Here is a 14,742-nt window from a genome sequence, read left to right as displayed (position 1 = left end):
CGCCGATTTTCCGACCACCCGGCGGCGGCGGCGGATTTCCCGACGGCGAGGGCGCTGGCGTCATTTTAGCATTGCGGGCTATGGGCGGAGCGTGTCTTTTTGTATACTTTTGTCGTTTATTACTTACCTATAACCGATTTTGATGAAAATTTTTGTGAACCAGGTAGAACAGGAATTGAGGAATGTCATGGAAATATTATTTTCCCAGTTTTCATTTAAGAAGTTGCTTAAATTCTGCTGACAAAAGAGGGTTCGTGATTACAGCCGAAGAGCCAATGTTGGAATAAAGTTAAGTTGTATGCGATAACATGAAAATAAGTTGATATTTGTATTAAATCATCAATAGAAACTTGTTTGACTGCCGAGGAGCGATGATATTTGATGATAAATTGCATCGGCAAGTCAAGAATACCGGCTCAGTTTATGGGCATCAGGTAATGATTCTGTATGTGATAGTGACTAAATGGAGCCATAATAATTATAAGAAAGGACTAAAAATTATGTTTAAAGTGTTTGAAATTGTGTCTTATGAGCTTAAGTTCGCTAATTTCGCCCTCCATTACCGCGTTTTTAGCACGCAAGCCGGTGCGGCGGCCGCCGGCGCACTCGCCGCCGATGTTTCGGAGCTCCGCCACCAGGGCGGCCGCTTGGTCGCCGGCGCTAGTGTTGGGGAATAGGAAGTGTCCTATCCAGGAATACTTCATCCATGCCGTGGCTCTGATCCGAAATCAGGGCATTTTTGTTCGAACAAATACCTATAATAACGATGAAGAAGTGCGTGATCCGCGGAGCAAACGACCTACGTCGGGTCGGGACTGATATGCGTGTGACTGTGCACAAGTAAGTACCTAGGTACCTAGGTAGGTACCTAAATTCTTATTTATTGCAATGGCTCTTCTATTACTTTTGTTTTCACAGAACTCTCCCCTGGATTAGCAAACCCTTTTGAACTGTTCAGGCTTTCACAACTGAAATGCCAGACTGGATAAAAAACGCAAGTTATGCCGAATATGCCATGCGAAGTGGCGTGATTGCGGCGTTGCCCCGAAAATTTCATCGCACATCCAGCATAATTTTGCATGCGTCAAATTCAGCGCATGGTGGGAGCTGAATTTTTAGGCGCAGGGTGACCGCATGGCGCATAATGTTTATGCAAATGGCTGTCACCGAATTTTTTGACACGCTGTGGTCAATCTAGCAGCACTTGCCCTGCGGGCGCTGGCAGGTCTGAAGAGAGTCGAAACTTCCGGCCTGGGCCTTGTTTCACCTTAAGATTCTACAGTGTGCCACACAAATTGTGGTATTGGGTTTTCATGGGAACATTAACTAATTCAGACGCTCAGAAAGGGAAGAGCGTCTGACTCCGAGGCCCCGGAACGATCTGTCTGGTTGATATAGCCTTGGTCGGTAGATATGCACATGTGCTTTATGTAAAAGTGGCTTAATTTTGGTGCAAACAGGCACCCAACTTTCAGTGGAAATCATGCACTGGAATTTCAGCTCAAAATTGCTTGCTTCAAATTTTGGCGCATGAGGGCCGAGGGGCTCACGGGCATCCGGCGTAGTGTATGGATGTTTTCCAGTCTGGCTGAAAGGCAGAACTCAGACACATTTATCCAGCCCTTCAAATCCCATTTCCTGGTTGTGGTAACACCTACCTTTCCATGGGGGTTTGGTTCATCTCTTGTCTACACAGTTTTCTTTCACTTATGTGCTGACAAGAAAAGGAAACTCACCAGAGCCCAGTTTCACCAAGTGCGGTAAACTCAATTTGGGGTAAACTACCAAACTACCCCACTACTTAACTACAAAAACTACCCCAAAATTAAGTTTACCACACTTGGTGAAACTGGGCTCAGTGGAGCTATTCAGCTTAATACACAGAGTATGTGTTGCATGGACTAAGCATGTGTTGACCCTTTTTTACTTTTAGGTTCCCGCTAAAAAAAGAAGTACAGAGAAAAGTGGATGAGGGTGTGTGGCATGACCAATGAGCCAAGACCACATGACCACTTAAACTTAACAAGAAGTGCGCACCATGATAAGCACAGTCAAAAACGTTTGCGTCTAAAGAACAGTGCTGTGCCGGATCAGAATGTAAGTTATTTTTTAAAAGTGATAAAAATGCCTGCAAAGTTATCAAAAGACTTTGAATATTGTTTTTGTAACACTTCACTCTAAAGTTATTCCTAGTACCAGACATTACAGCTTTAGTGCAGAGTCTTTATTTGTGATATTTTTAGCCAAAAATTATTACTAGTACCGAGCCCTTACAGCTTTACAGCCCTAGTACCTTGCCCTTATTTTTTATATTTTTTAGCCATTTCAACCTAACCGAATATCTGTATGTTTGTATGTTATTGTTTTGATCTGTATTTTATGCTACCTCCCTATAGGTAAGTTTTATTAAAACATGTGGTAACGGTGTGCTGATTTTTTACAGATTCCGTATACGCCTTGGGTTGCTGTCGCTGCTCGGTCACCCACAGATGAAAGTGATCAAGAAATGGACATCACTCAGGTAAGATTCAAGCGTCCTTTATTTTACACATAATACAGTAAGCAGTAGCACCCTAACCGCAACATATGGGAATGCATTGCCTGGTGGGTGCCTACTGCCTACCTGTATGCCAAGTTTCAGCTAAATCGCCCCAGTAATTACAGAGTTATTGAAATGGGAACAAATTCGGCACCTCTTCTTTTTGCATTTTGCACGTGCAGTGGGGGTCACTCACATAGATCAAGAGCATCCGACCTTTGGTTGAAGGGGTGCAGCTACCCTACAAAATTTACCGCAAGACCGCCCAAGCGGCTGCTGAGATGAGCCTCTCAAAATCACTTCTTTTGCAACTTTTGACAAATAACACCCTTGACTTTTCACGTGGCACGTGCCACGACGGTCCCTGTAATGTATCAAGAGTAGTCAATTACGGGGTAGAGGGAATAGGGCTAGCCAACAAAAAAAAAAAAAAAAAAGACCGCAGGCCAATCGGTCCAGCGGTTGCTGAGATATAAGCCTCTCAAAAGCGTTACAGGCCGGGCCGGGTCGGGCCGCTCATACTGAGCTTTTTCCGTGATATTGAAAAGACTTCGCTTCGCTCGCTCGCTCGTAATTAACAATTCATGGTTGACTATATGGATTAAGCTAAGTGATTGCGCTCTATTAGCACACTATCTAAGTAGCCCTTAATTGCTGCCGGTGCGTGGACTGTGAAAGTGAGCCGAGCTGTGACGCAAACCGTGCGCCTTTTTCAGGTGTGGGATCACTCGTGGAAGTTCACGGCGGATACGGAGCCGTGCATGCAGCTCTGGTTCGATCCTGCTCAGGGAAGCCCCAATGACGCCGTGGCGCGCATCTGGGCTGAGCGGGTGGTGGCGGCCGGTGCGCGGGCGCTGCCGCGTGGCTGGTGGCCGCGGCCCTGGCGGCAGCGGCCCGCTCCTGACCCGGTCGCCCTGTGCCGAGCACAGAGCGCCGACTGAGGTCAGTCTTGTGATCGAGCTTCCGCGCCGGAGGTGGAACAGGTGGAGCTGGCGGTCACCTGCGCGGGCTCGGCGGCCTGTAAGCCGTGCCGAGACGAACCGCGACACTCTTGCTAGATCTGCACCCCATTGTAATCTTCTGTAGTCGATATTCGGTAGGTACTCAATGCTCATTTTTCTGATATTAGACGAGTGGCGGGTTTTGATGTTACATTGGAGACTGCTGTCTCGGGTGGCCCGACAGTGTTCGATTGTGGTGTAATGTAGATACATAGACGGGATGCCGCGGCTCGGATTCGTAGCTGGACTACCATGTGCCTGTCGATTGAGATGCTTTGCCTGGCGATTGAGATGATTCGGGGCGCGGCCCCATACTGACGCCATGGTGCAATGAGTGACTGGCGACAACTAAGCAATTATGTACTTTTGTAGAACACATGTTTTCATGGATACGAGAGGCAGTCCTTTTTTTCGCTAGCAGTCATTTGGTTCACGATACTTTCGATACCGACAAATATGTTCGGGCGGCCGGTCCGTCCACAGCTAATGCGTGCTTGCCCGCCGATGCCTAACGGAGCGCTGTGCTGTCTACGCTCACTGGTCGCTGGCCCGAGAGCCGTTCGGTTGCTGCTGTTAAAACAGTTCTCACAAAAACACGCTGGCTGGCTGCCAGTTCTTCACCAATGAGAGGCCCAGTAGCATCAGCAGGTAGCATTGTTTAATATTACTATTCCATTTTGTTTACCCATATGTCCGACCTAGAGCCGACTGGTAAAAAGCGGCAACCGAGCAGCCCTCCGCAGCGCTGCAGATCATGTACGCTCGATTATACACAATATATGTGTCTTTCTTGCACACAGAGACATGACGTTTTGTAGAGCTTTTATATCGCTTGTGGCTGAAAGGAATATTGTACATTTTAGAGCTTTCATATACGCGAGAAAATATGGTGCAAAAAACATTTATGAAGCCTGTTGAATTTTAAAGGTTGTTGGGGCATTTCACAGACTGTGTCGGTGGGCAGGGCAGCCCGGCCCCGGCCGCCGCCGCCGCCGCCTCCTTCACTGGTATGTGGCAGGGACGGAAGCTTCGTATTGATATACCGGGGTGCAACTCAAGCAGCATATCACCTATCAAACAACCTTCGGTTATGAAGTGAATGAAAACTAAATATTATGTATAACTGTGATCTGCGCTGCGGTGTTTCCAAAGTGGAGGAAGTATGGGGAGCTGGACCCGGACTCGATGAGCCCTCTACTACGGATCTGGGTCTTCGCAGCTGATCGTCTGTGAATGAGAGATCATATGATACCAATGCATACCGAACGGATCAAAAACAGTGCCATTATATATTTGCAATTCTACAGCTTTACGTAAGCCCATCCTAGTGAATGCATTAATACGCGTTGATTTGACAACTGACATCCGGTTGAAGGCTTTTTTTTTCGGCCAACAGCCGGCCAGCAGTTGTTGCAGGCCGGCCTCGTTGGGAAGCAGGTTCATTTTCCGACAGCCACTGCGTGCGGAAGCACTCTCTGATGGCGCGGACGGCGCGCGCCGGCTCCTGTTTCTGTAACGTGTAGAGGCGGGTGTCGAGCAGCTGGGCGCGTAGCGGGCGGTCCTCGAGCACGCGGAACGCGGCCGGCTGGCGCGGGTACAGGCGCTCCCTAAACAGTAGGCCCGAATGGTGGCAGAGTCGAGCGTCGCGGCGCGGCAGAGCGCGCGGCGCGGCCGCCGTCTGTTCCAGCTCGGCGTCGGCGCGCCCCTCGGCGAACAGCAGGTGCAGCTGACGGTCGGCCAGGCAGAAGCCGCTGATGCCAGGTGTGCTGACGTCGCCGGGCCGGCGCGGCGCGGCGCCCTCGGCCGCCGCCGGGCTGGGCGGCTCGTTGAGCTGCTGGATGAGCTGCAGCACGCCGCTGCGCTGCAGGCCGCGCTGCGAGACGACGGCCAGCAGGCGGCCGTAGGCGCAGCGCGCCGGCGCCGGCCGCGGCAGCAGGTCCAGCGGCACGGCCAGCGACACGGAGACGGACAGCTGCGCCGCCGACTGCAGCAGCTGCAGCGGCCCGAACGGCGGCGGACACGTGCCGCGCTCAATGTCGGCCGCCGGAGAGGCAGCCGGTCCGGCCGGCACCGCTGTCAGCGGCACCTCCACACTGAGCAGACGCACGCCGCGCGTCAGGGCAGAGACGTCCACCACCACCTGCCGCGCACACAGAGGGCCGACAGTGGTGACAGCGCGCGGCGGGTCAGACCTCACAGTGGGGATAGCGGCAGCGGGTCAGACACCCTTATAGAACAGCACGGGGCGGAGCCGACAAAAGAGGACGAGGAGACGGTCATACAGCCGACTGAGGTCCGGGCACCGACTGACTCAAAGTGCTGAACATGTCACACATTTCTAAATGGCTTCTGTAGGACGGAATAGTGTCTCTTCCTTCCAAGGCTTACTTGCAGAATAATATGGAAAGACAACAATAACCCATAACAACAATAACATCCTATCCTTTGATGCCACTTACCAGCAGCTTTGCGCACTACCAAACAGCCACCTTTGGGCCTTTGTTGTTCTTGATTTGGGCATTGTCAGTGGTAACTGGAAATAATCAGACATGATGGTCAGAGCATCTTGATTTGGGCATTGTCAGTGGTAACTGGAAATAATCAGACATGATGGTCAGAGTAGGGAATGTGACTACAACAAAAATCATTTCATTCCTATAAAATAGACATGATTTAATAGAAGACCTTCTTCTTAAGAAAGTGTGTCATGGATACCAGCTAATCTGTATGGTATTCATCTCCAGTATTATCATATAGGTATAACAATTATCACCACCCGCCACCATTGAATGTAGGTTTTAGGTTGTAGGTTGTAGGTGGTAGGTTGGGTATCGGTAAAGCTGGTGTCACCGTCAGCGCTAACCGGTAAATGTGTAGATAAAAGGAATCTTAAAAACAATCTAACCTAACCTAACCTTACCTACTGACCCAGGGGCGGATCCAGAAAATCTCCAAGGGAGGGGCCATTAGAAACCAGGAGGCCCCCATAATCCCACCTGTTGGAGGCCCCATCTTCCCACTTGTTGGGCCCCCCCAAAAAAAACTGCGTCTATTGAGCTTATCTAGCTGTTCAGGCAACATCTCAACATGAATAGCCACTTTATTTTCAGGAGGCCCCCTTTTCAGCTTTTTAACTTTTTATTTTATTTTTGAAAAAAATCGGCCAAGGGGGGGGCCATGGTCCCCATGGCCCCCCCCCCTTGTATCCGCGCCTGTACTGACCTGCAACCTACCTACCCACAACCTACCAAACTAATATACGCTGACAGTGATGCCAGCTTTACCAATGCCGTACGTTGTAGGTTGTAGGTAAGGCTAGGTCAGGTAAGATTATGTTTCATTATATATTTACTGAGAAGACGGCTGAATGCTCTTGAGACGTGGCTATACATTTACATTTTGTAAGTAATTTTCAGGTTTCAATGAATATTTCCTAGTGGAATGTTTTGAAAACCATTCTAAATGATGACCTTTAGCATTCCATAGTACTTTAAAGCTAATTAACCACATCGCCAATGCTAGGTCACATTGCATGCCTACTTCCACCGGCAGCTCCATGGGATATATGATAGGCAGGGGTAAATGGAATATTTTTTATTAATATTCTTGAAGAAAATTATAGGCATGAAAAGAAGATGATCTGCCTTTGAGATTGATATGTGATGCCTACTTTGGAGGAACATAATCATAATAATTACACAATCATAAAAAATGCAATGTAACCAAACAGCCGCTTATGCCGCAAAATGAGAATCAAGCCAATCACTGAGGACAAACAATTTCAAACCACCAAAACTATATTCTTGCTATTCGCCAATAATCCTAAAATAGCGTTCCATGGCCATTATATCCATCTTTCACCCTTACCTTCGACAGATAACTAGCGCCACGGGCAGACACACGGGGCGACAAGTTGTTTACAACCGCTACAGTCCGACGAGTCTATCCTCCTCAAGGCTGATTGGCTTGAGTGTGACGTCATTGCTATGACATCATACAGTAGCTGCGGTAGAGAGTATAAACATAGTACCAATATGTTAAATAGTTTGAAATACTTTTTAGCGAATTATGCACTTCTGGCACCGGTTTTGAAAAGAAAATGGAAAATAATAATGTCAAAATAAAAACCAACGATATCTTCATATTTCAAGAAGGTGGCACTTTTCCTTTAAGCCGTCCACACGCTAAGTCACTATAGAATCCACCCATACACGGGGTCATTATACGGCGGCTACCGCAGTCACTGGCTCACTTGGTATACGGTAGCCAACGGGTGCACTGGCCATTGCAACACACTGGTCACCGCGTCAGCGTACAGTGCAAGGTGCACGGCAGTTGTAACGCCGGTAGCAGATAGCCCGACACAGTCCAGCCGCGCACAATCGTTCGTACACGTCCCGTTTTCTGACATCGGGGCTCTGTACGGGAACGGCACCAAGGACACGCGGCGCAGGCCGGCGGAGACCGCGCACCGCTCACACACCACACACAGCGGTTTATTGGTATTGGGGTGAACGGCGGCGTGAGGCAACTCAGTACCGAAATCCGATTAGTGATGCAAACCTCAGGCCGTCGCCGGGTGAGAGTGGATATTCGGCTCAATAGCCGCAGAAATTACTTGGCTTAGTGCGGTGCTAGGGATATGTCAACAGGGCTTGGGGTGATTATCGCAAACATATTCACAGTTCCCGTAATGTTCTCAGCTCTGGATAACAAAAGTTTTCTTCAATCACAAAAGCAAAAAAACATCCCCTGGCTGAAATCCGACGGGCGCCTGGTGTACAAAAGACTATAAATTTAGCTCGAGACGGCGGTGTTTGCGCGGTGATTCGCAGCTGCTACCTGGCCGTGCGGCTACAGCTCACAGGCCGGAGCCGTGCGGCTGCAGCTCACAGGCCGGAGCCGTGCGGCTGCAGCTCACAGTCCGGAGCCGAACGGCTGCAGCTCAGAGACACTGAGCCGTGCGGCGCTCGCGGGGTGATTTACAGACGAGGCGGCGGCGGGCAGCGCACTCGGAGCGGCGGGGGGCACTACGCAGCAGAGTCGTGTAGGTCCTATACCGGCCGGGAAGCGAACAGGGAGGGAGGGATTCGCTCCTTCGCGGCTCGTCAGAGGGTAGTATCGACGAGCGACCGACCACAAGGTGTGTGGTATGGGGGAATGGGAGGGGGCAAGGGGCTGGGGACCGACTAACCGAGCATGGCGGTGACAACAACACTATGCTTACGGCTTATAAAGCCTCTAGGGACTCCAAGCGTGCCGTGTGGCGTGTAGGTTCGTCGTCATAAGGGCCAACGCAACATTGGGAGCTAACAACAGGGTCGAAACAGCCAAACACGAGGCCAGTAAATATTCGGCTACTCAATGTCGGTTTGTTTTGTAGGTGGAAACAGATCCCACAGACGTGCCGAATCCGATTGGCGATTGTTGGAAACATAGTAATGATGATGAAGTTTTAGTGTTAGCAGCCCCGGACGGCGTTGGTCATTGGGGTATAGATTAGTTAGGTTAGGTTAGGTTATGTAGGTTAGGTTATAGTTAGTCCTACGATCCGTGCTACCTCGTAGCTTGTGTTCGTCGCTGTCCGTTTAGCCAGGATGGGAAACAGTTATAAGCCGCAGTCGCGTAATTGATAATACGATCGTTTTTTTGTCACCACACCAAACATTAACTGCATGCTGCTCAGACATCATAAAAATGAAATATAGGAGTTCCCAGAACTCCGGAAAAGCTTCAGGCGCAACCGCTCAAGGAGAATTGGTCGGAAAATGAAAAAAAAAACTTCAGGCGCAACCGCTAAAGTAGAATTGGCCGGCATTTAAGATGGAGAGAAGGTACCTAAGGTGTGACCTGTTGATAGAATTCCCGGCCGTCTATCCCCGTCTCGCCAGTCGGCAGCGGAAGGCGGAAACTGTCGGGGGTCCGGGACCGGGAAAATCCTGACAGAGCGCTCACATCCGGTCCGCGCCGCCACCCCACACATCCATGTCACTGCTCGGATTACCAATCAGCTCGTGTGTAGTTATGTGTGTGTGTGTGTGGGGGGGGGGGGGCAGCCCTCCCCCAGCTCGTCACTCAGTCCCGAACAGTCGGAGGGGTGCTGATCCAGGCCGACAGCCAACGGTCACGTGCCACCGCCCGCGGGAGGCCCGGCGGCGCACGGCCCCATCACGTGACCAGACCGTCCGTCACTACACCAGACCGCAGCGTCACCCGTGTTTGACGCTAGCGTGAGATTGTCACAGGATTGACAATGCCGCCGGCCGGCCGGGGAGCGCTGGGCCCGATCCCATCAGGGTCCTGGCTCCGGCACTGCGCGCTCCTAGCCCGGTCCTCTGTCCGTGTCCCCGCCGTATGTAACGCGACTGGACCGGTTCGCCCGATCGGCGCGGGAGATAGGTAAGCCACCGCCGCCGTCACCCGGGCCGCAGGGCGCGCGGTAACCGTTCCACTCCGCCGCCGCTCTCCTCGTGTCGCCACGAGCTCGCAGCGCGGCCAGGGAGCGGTCTCCCAGGGTCACCGCCGGGCTCAGGGTCGGCCGGCCCGTGTGGGTGAGGGTCACGCGGCCGGCGCACGGAGGAGGCGGTGGGAACGGCCACGGATCAGGCGGGCAGCAATGCGCCACTACTGGTCTGAGGGTGCTGGCTACAGCCTGCGGTGGGTAATGGGTACAATATAACTACAGGGTACACCGTACACAATGCTGAGCATTATAGAACATTGGGATGCATGCAATGAGGATATCGAACGAAAACACCAAGGCAACTTCGGAAAAATAGGCATATTCGAATGTTCGAATGCCATTTGGAGGCGATTTTCATCCAAATTCCCTGAAACCCTACAAAACTGAGTCCGATCATGTGGTGCCTGCTTTTCCGCCTTTGTTCACACACCCTGCACCATACCTACGCCACCACTGAACACCGCCGTCACTGACGAGTCTGACTCAGCTGACGTGTCAGAACGATGACGTAGGCCGAGACGGCTCACCTGCCGCTGGCGGCTCAACTGATGTTTCCTCACTCGGCGCTGACAGTAAAAAGAACGCTGCAAACTCACTTCTTCCCGCCCAATGTTGGCAGTTCATCTGACACCGCCAACTCACCTGATGTTGGCTCCGACCATCATGTGCAGCACACAGAGCAGCTCGTCGCGCGAGATCAGCTCGTCTCCGTCCAGGTCGTACATGCGGAACGCGAACTGCAGCTTCTGCTCGCGCGAGTTGTAGCGCGGCTCGCGACCCTTGCGGATCGGCCGGAAAATGGCCAGCGTCTTCAGAAACTGCAGGAAATTAATCTGTGGAACAGCGGGTGAGGACGCCGTCAAACATAGTCATCAGTAACAAGAAACGGTCACAGCGGCAGCGGAGATCGGAGAATAAAGGGCATTTAATTAGATAATGACGACACTTTTCATCTGTGGTAATGGGATGACATGATATCTTGATTACGTCGATGGGAATCAGCGAAACAAGAAACCCATAACGAAACAAAACGAACAGAGGAACGCCGTCGTCCCATGGTCTTGACGCGTGTGAGGGAATCGCGGAATTTCAGTTCGCAACTGATCGGCGAAAATATCCACGCATCGGGCGTGGATTACGATAAACCATGACCATTTCATAGAAACTTGATCAACCGCGGTTAAAAGTCATTGAAATAATTAAAATTTAAGCATCAACCTGTTATCTAACGTATACGACAATTAGGTTTATCATATTATACACAAACCCATTGCCGAACTTGGAAATAATCAGCCTTTAGCGTATGAGAATGTTGACACTGCCCCGGTTAACTAAACTTCATATTTGCTGTAAAGATTGTGTCGCTCGAAGGACTCCCTGGCGGCTGCCCCTCGGTGTTCCCTCTCAGCCTGTTTACTCCGCCGTCGCTCAGCCAGTCACGCCACTGACCGGGAGTCAATGCACGCAACCCCTCCCCCTTCCCACTTCTACTGACAGGGACGGGCGAGCACAGACACAGAGGGACGATGACGTCAAACGGTCAGCGGCACGGCGCACGCAATCCCTCGGAAAGGGACGGCACTCGCAGGTACAGAGTCCCGGTGATGACGTCCTCCGGCCCGCGGCACGACACCCAGCCCGGCGTGACGTACCACCGAGCAGGAAAGGACGCCCAGGGAAAATCGCCGCCCGCCACACACCACAATGACGCAGTGCTGCTTACGTGCCACCGACGCAACAAAGGGACTATGCAAAATGGCCTCATTACACCGATTAATCCCAAGGCCCATTACACCGACGATGAGCGCATCGCGAACTTCCACTGGAAGTGACGTGGACGGTATACTAAAAGCGGCACTTTGATCTAAGACAAGACGTCCGTGGTTTCGTCACTCTACCCATAATTTTCCTCGTTGAAACTGCATGTTGATGAAGCGTCGAGTGCTCAGTAGGTGCGATGTAAAATATAGCAACAGTCATCACTATACCTTTCAACAACTTAGAAGAATCACAAAAAAATAAATCAATTTAAGGTTTAATGTCGTTCCTAGCCTTGCCAACAAGCAATGGTGGTCTTTCCGTCAATAAGTTCAATGTTCGCTATACTGGATCAGTAAAACCGACCAATTTATCCCCGTCTCAGCCGAAATGTTGCCAGTTGGCACACCATTACCCGAAAGAATTCACAGAGCGTTATGGACCAGACATGAGACAACACAACGATACCACGGACCGTCCAAGTTCGCCCCCGGTTCCGACCTCTTCCGCTCATCTACCGGCCACATATGAGTCTCGCGTGACTCGTGAGTACCGGAGAATGTATTCCAGGCCCACCAGAGCACAGGCCGCGGGTCTCACCGCCCACTGGCCGTCGGTACCGCTCGGGACGGCGGAGGGCGCCGTGCCGACTCAGCACGAACCGCGGCCGGGAGACGGACCACCATGGGAACAGCGCCGGGCACAGGTCACACGCCATGTTTATGTGGAGCGCCCGGCGCCCAGCTACCGCCGCCAGCCGCCGACACACGCGGATAGAGCAGCGACGGAACGGGACAGTGGGCCGTATGGACTACAACGAAACAGGATGGCAGTGGTGGTTTCTGCCATGCCCGTGGAGTGAGACGCGACACTGACTGAATGGCCAATAGATGCGGGACAGGACTGGACAGGATGGCGTAAAAACGAACCGGGATCGAGACACTACTGTTTGGGAATGCCATGACTCACCCAGATTTCCCAGATTGTTAGCCGATGCAGAGAGATTGCATTCAAACGACCGACGTTACTGGCATGGCTTCCTTTTTCTAAATGCTATCCAATATCCATCTCAAAACTAACCAGTAACCAGTAACCGTGCATGTATCTCAAATCTTACTAACGTCTCCCAACTTACCATGTATCGCCTATCAAGTCGGCTGTCATCTGCCTGCCTCCCGCCCGCCCGGCCGTCCCTCACTTACCGCCTGTATCCTAACTAACCCGACCGTCGCCTGCCTCCCCCCGCCCGCCCGTCCGTCTCTCACTTACCGCCTGTATCCTAACTAACCCGACCGTCGCCTGCCTCCCCCCGCCCGCCCGTCCGTCTCTCACTTACCGCATGTCTCCTAACTAACCCGACCGTCGCCTGTCTCCCGCCCGTCCGTCCCGCTCGCCCCCACTGACCGACTGTCTCTCCTAACTAACCCCGATGTCGCGTCCCGGCTCTCCGTCCGTCCCCACTGACCGACTCGTCCTCCGCGTCCCTGAAGAAGGCGTGCACGATGCGGTCGCCCAGCGGGTTGATGGCCAGCTCGGGGATCCTCAGCAGGTCCTCGCGCGAGAGCGCGCCGTTCCCGAACTTGTCCAGAGTCGTGAACCGGCTGTACAGACGCTCGATCTGGCTGGCCGAGACTGCGGAGAACCAAAGGTCGTCAAAGGAGTCAGACACTCAGCTGGAAATAGCATGAGCAGTAACAACTTATGTGAATTCTAAACAGCATAAAACAACATAAAATGATAACTTAATTCAAAGAAGAGATAGAAAAATCTTACAACCTACAAAATAACTCAGAATGTACTGCTTGCAATAATGTACTCACATCCAGTTTCATTCTGCATCCTCTCCACCTCCTCAGGCTGCAGAGTAACTGAGTTGCTATTACCCATCTTGGTCTTGAGTGAAACTGAAACAAAAGGTCAAAATATTGAATAATACAAAATAAAAATACATATTCTTTAGCAAGATCAACCAGCTCTAGCACAATTCTATTTTGATAAGCTAAACCCAAAATGATGTACTTGTAATTAAGAGAACTGTCAAAGCTTATTAGGTCTAATCAAAATAAACTAGAAAATTAAGTGCTAACTATAGCCTGTTGGCAAACTGAAATGAAACAGTCAGTATTGCTGGAGGCTATTATTCCAGACACCAGACACTGAGACAAACCATGGCAAGTTAATGAGCCAAGCAGACAGAACAGTATAAGTAAGCCTGGCATCCAAGGAATATGCCAGATACTGTTGTAGGTTGTAACTTTGTAGGTTTTTAGGGTAGGTTGTAGGGCTAGGTTGTAGGTTTGTAGGTTGTAGGTAAGGTTGGGTCAGGTCAGGTCAGGTAAGGTTTGTTTTGGTCTATGTATCTCCATCATCCCAATCCGGCATCTTCCTGGGACCCCAGGCTTACTAATACAGACAGATATCTCCCACTACAAGCCGGAACTTGGAGTAGATGCTCGTTATTGTACACAACGGTCCCGGTTCAGGAAATCATAGAACCAAAGCAATTTCAATGCTCGTACACTTCAAATTCAGATAATTTTTAGGCAAAAAATCTCCAAAAGAAAGAGATACCACCTATGCAAATGGGCAATTTGACGATTGTATCCTAATCAAGTGAACCTGAACTGGTAAAATATCAATAAACCGAAAATTCAATACCAATATCAAAAGACCATAGAGTGAAGATGTGTCTGGGTATTTTGAGTGCTTGATTGTCTTAAAAGCAAATGAAATCGATGGGCCTTACCAGCCAAGGACGTGAAGCACCGCCTAGAAGACCGAGCGCTACGGGCACCAGCAAGCACCAGCTGCGCTCCCCACCTCGATGGCGGACCGTCCTTGACTGCCAAGGAAATCGTCGATGACAAATCACGTGAATTTCGTAACCACGAAGGTCACAAGAAATGTCGTATATTCTGCTAAAAATTCAGTTTTCATGTCATTATTTGCAAAATATACAAAACATGAAATATTTTATGTTT

At 50.8% G+C, this 14,742-nt stretch overlaps 1 protein-coding gene and 2 long non-coding RNA genes across 3 annotated transcripts in view; 1 reads left to right on the top strand and 2 right to left on the bottom strand.

Moving 5' to 3' along the window:
- The window catches only part of LOC122381109 (calcineurin B homologous protein 1-like), a 16,535-nt gene extending 1,793 nt beyond the window's left edge, over positions 1 to 14,742 (bottom strand). Inside the window, exons 1-4 of the mRNA XM_043364910.1 lie at positions 14,508 to 14,742; positions 13,582 to 13,665; positions 13,227 to 13,393; positions 10,646 to 10,836 (exon numbers count right to left, since the gene is read on the bottom strand). Of these exons, the coding sequence (XP_043220845.1) occupies positions 10,646 to 10,836; positions 13,227 to 13,393; positions 13,582 to 13,648 (425 nt within the window). The 5' untranslated portion in view covers positions 13,649 to 13,665; positions 14,508 to 14,742. The remainder of the gene's footprint in view (positions 1 to 10,645; positions 10,837 to 13,226; positions 13,394 to 13,581; positions 13,666 to 14,507) is intronic.
- LOC122381110 lies at positions 710 to 4,348 on the top strand. The gene is made up of 4 exons (XR_006256473.1): positions 710 to 840; positions 1,934 to 2,097; positions 2,444 to 2,521; positions 3,256 to 4,348. It is a non-coding gene; the product is annotated as an uncharacterized LOC122381110 (long non-coding RNA).
- LOC122381111 lies at positions 4,811 to 7,627 on the bottom strand. Its single transcript, XR_006256474.1, has 3 exons — positions 7,408 to 7,627; positions 6,000 to 6,073; positions 4,811 to 5,680 (listed from the first exon to the last, which is right to left on the bottom strand). It is a non-coding gene; the product is annotated as an uncharacterized LOC122381111 (long non-coding RNA).

Source organism: Amphibalanus amphitrite, unplaced genomic scaffold, assembly GCF_019059575.1.
Source record: "Amphibalanus amphitrite isolate SeventyFive unplaced genomic scaffold, NRLGWU_Aamphi_draft 000010F_arrow, whole genome shotgun sequence".
Lineage (NCBI taxonomy): Eukaryota > Metazoa > Arthropoda > Thecostraca > Balanomorpha > Balanidae > Amphibalanus > Amphibalanus amphitrite.
Note: the sequence above shows the minus strand (reverse complement) of the source record. Positions and strands in the feature narration are given on the sequence as shown.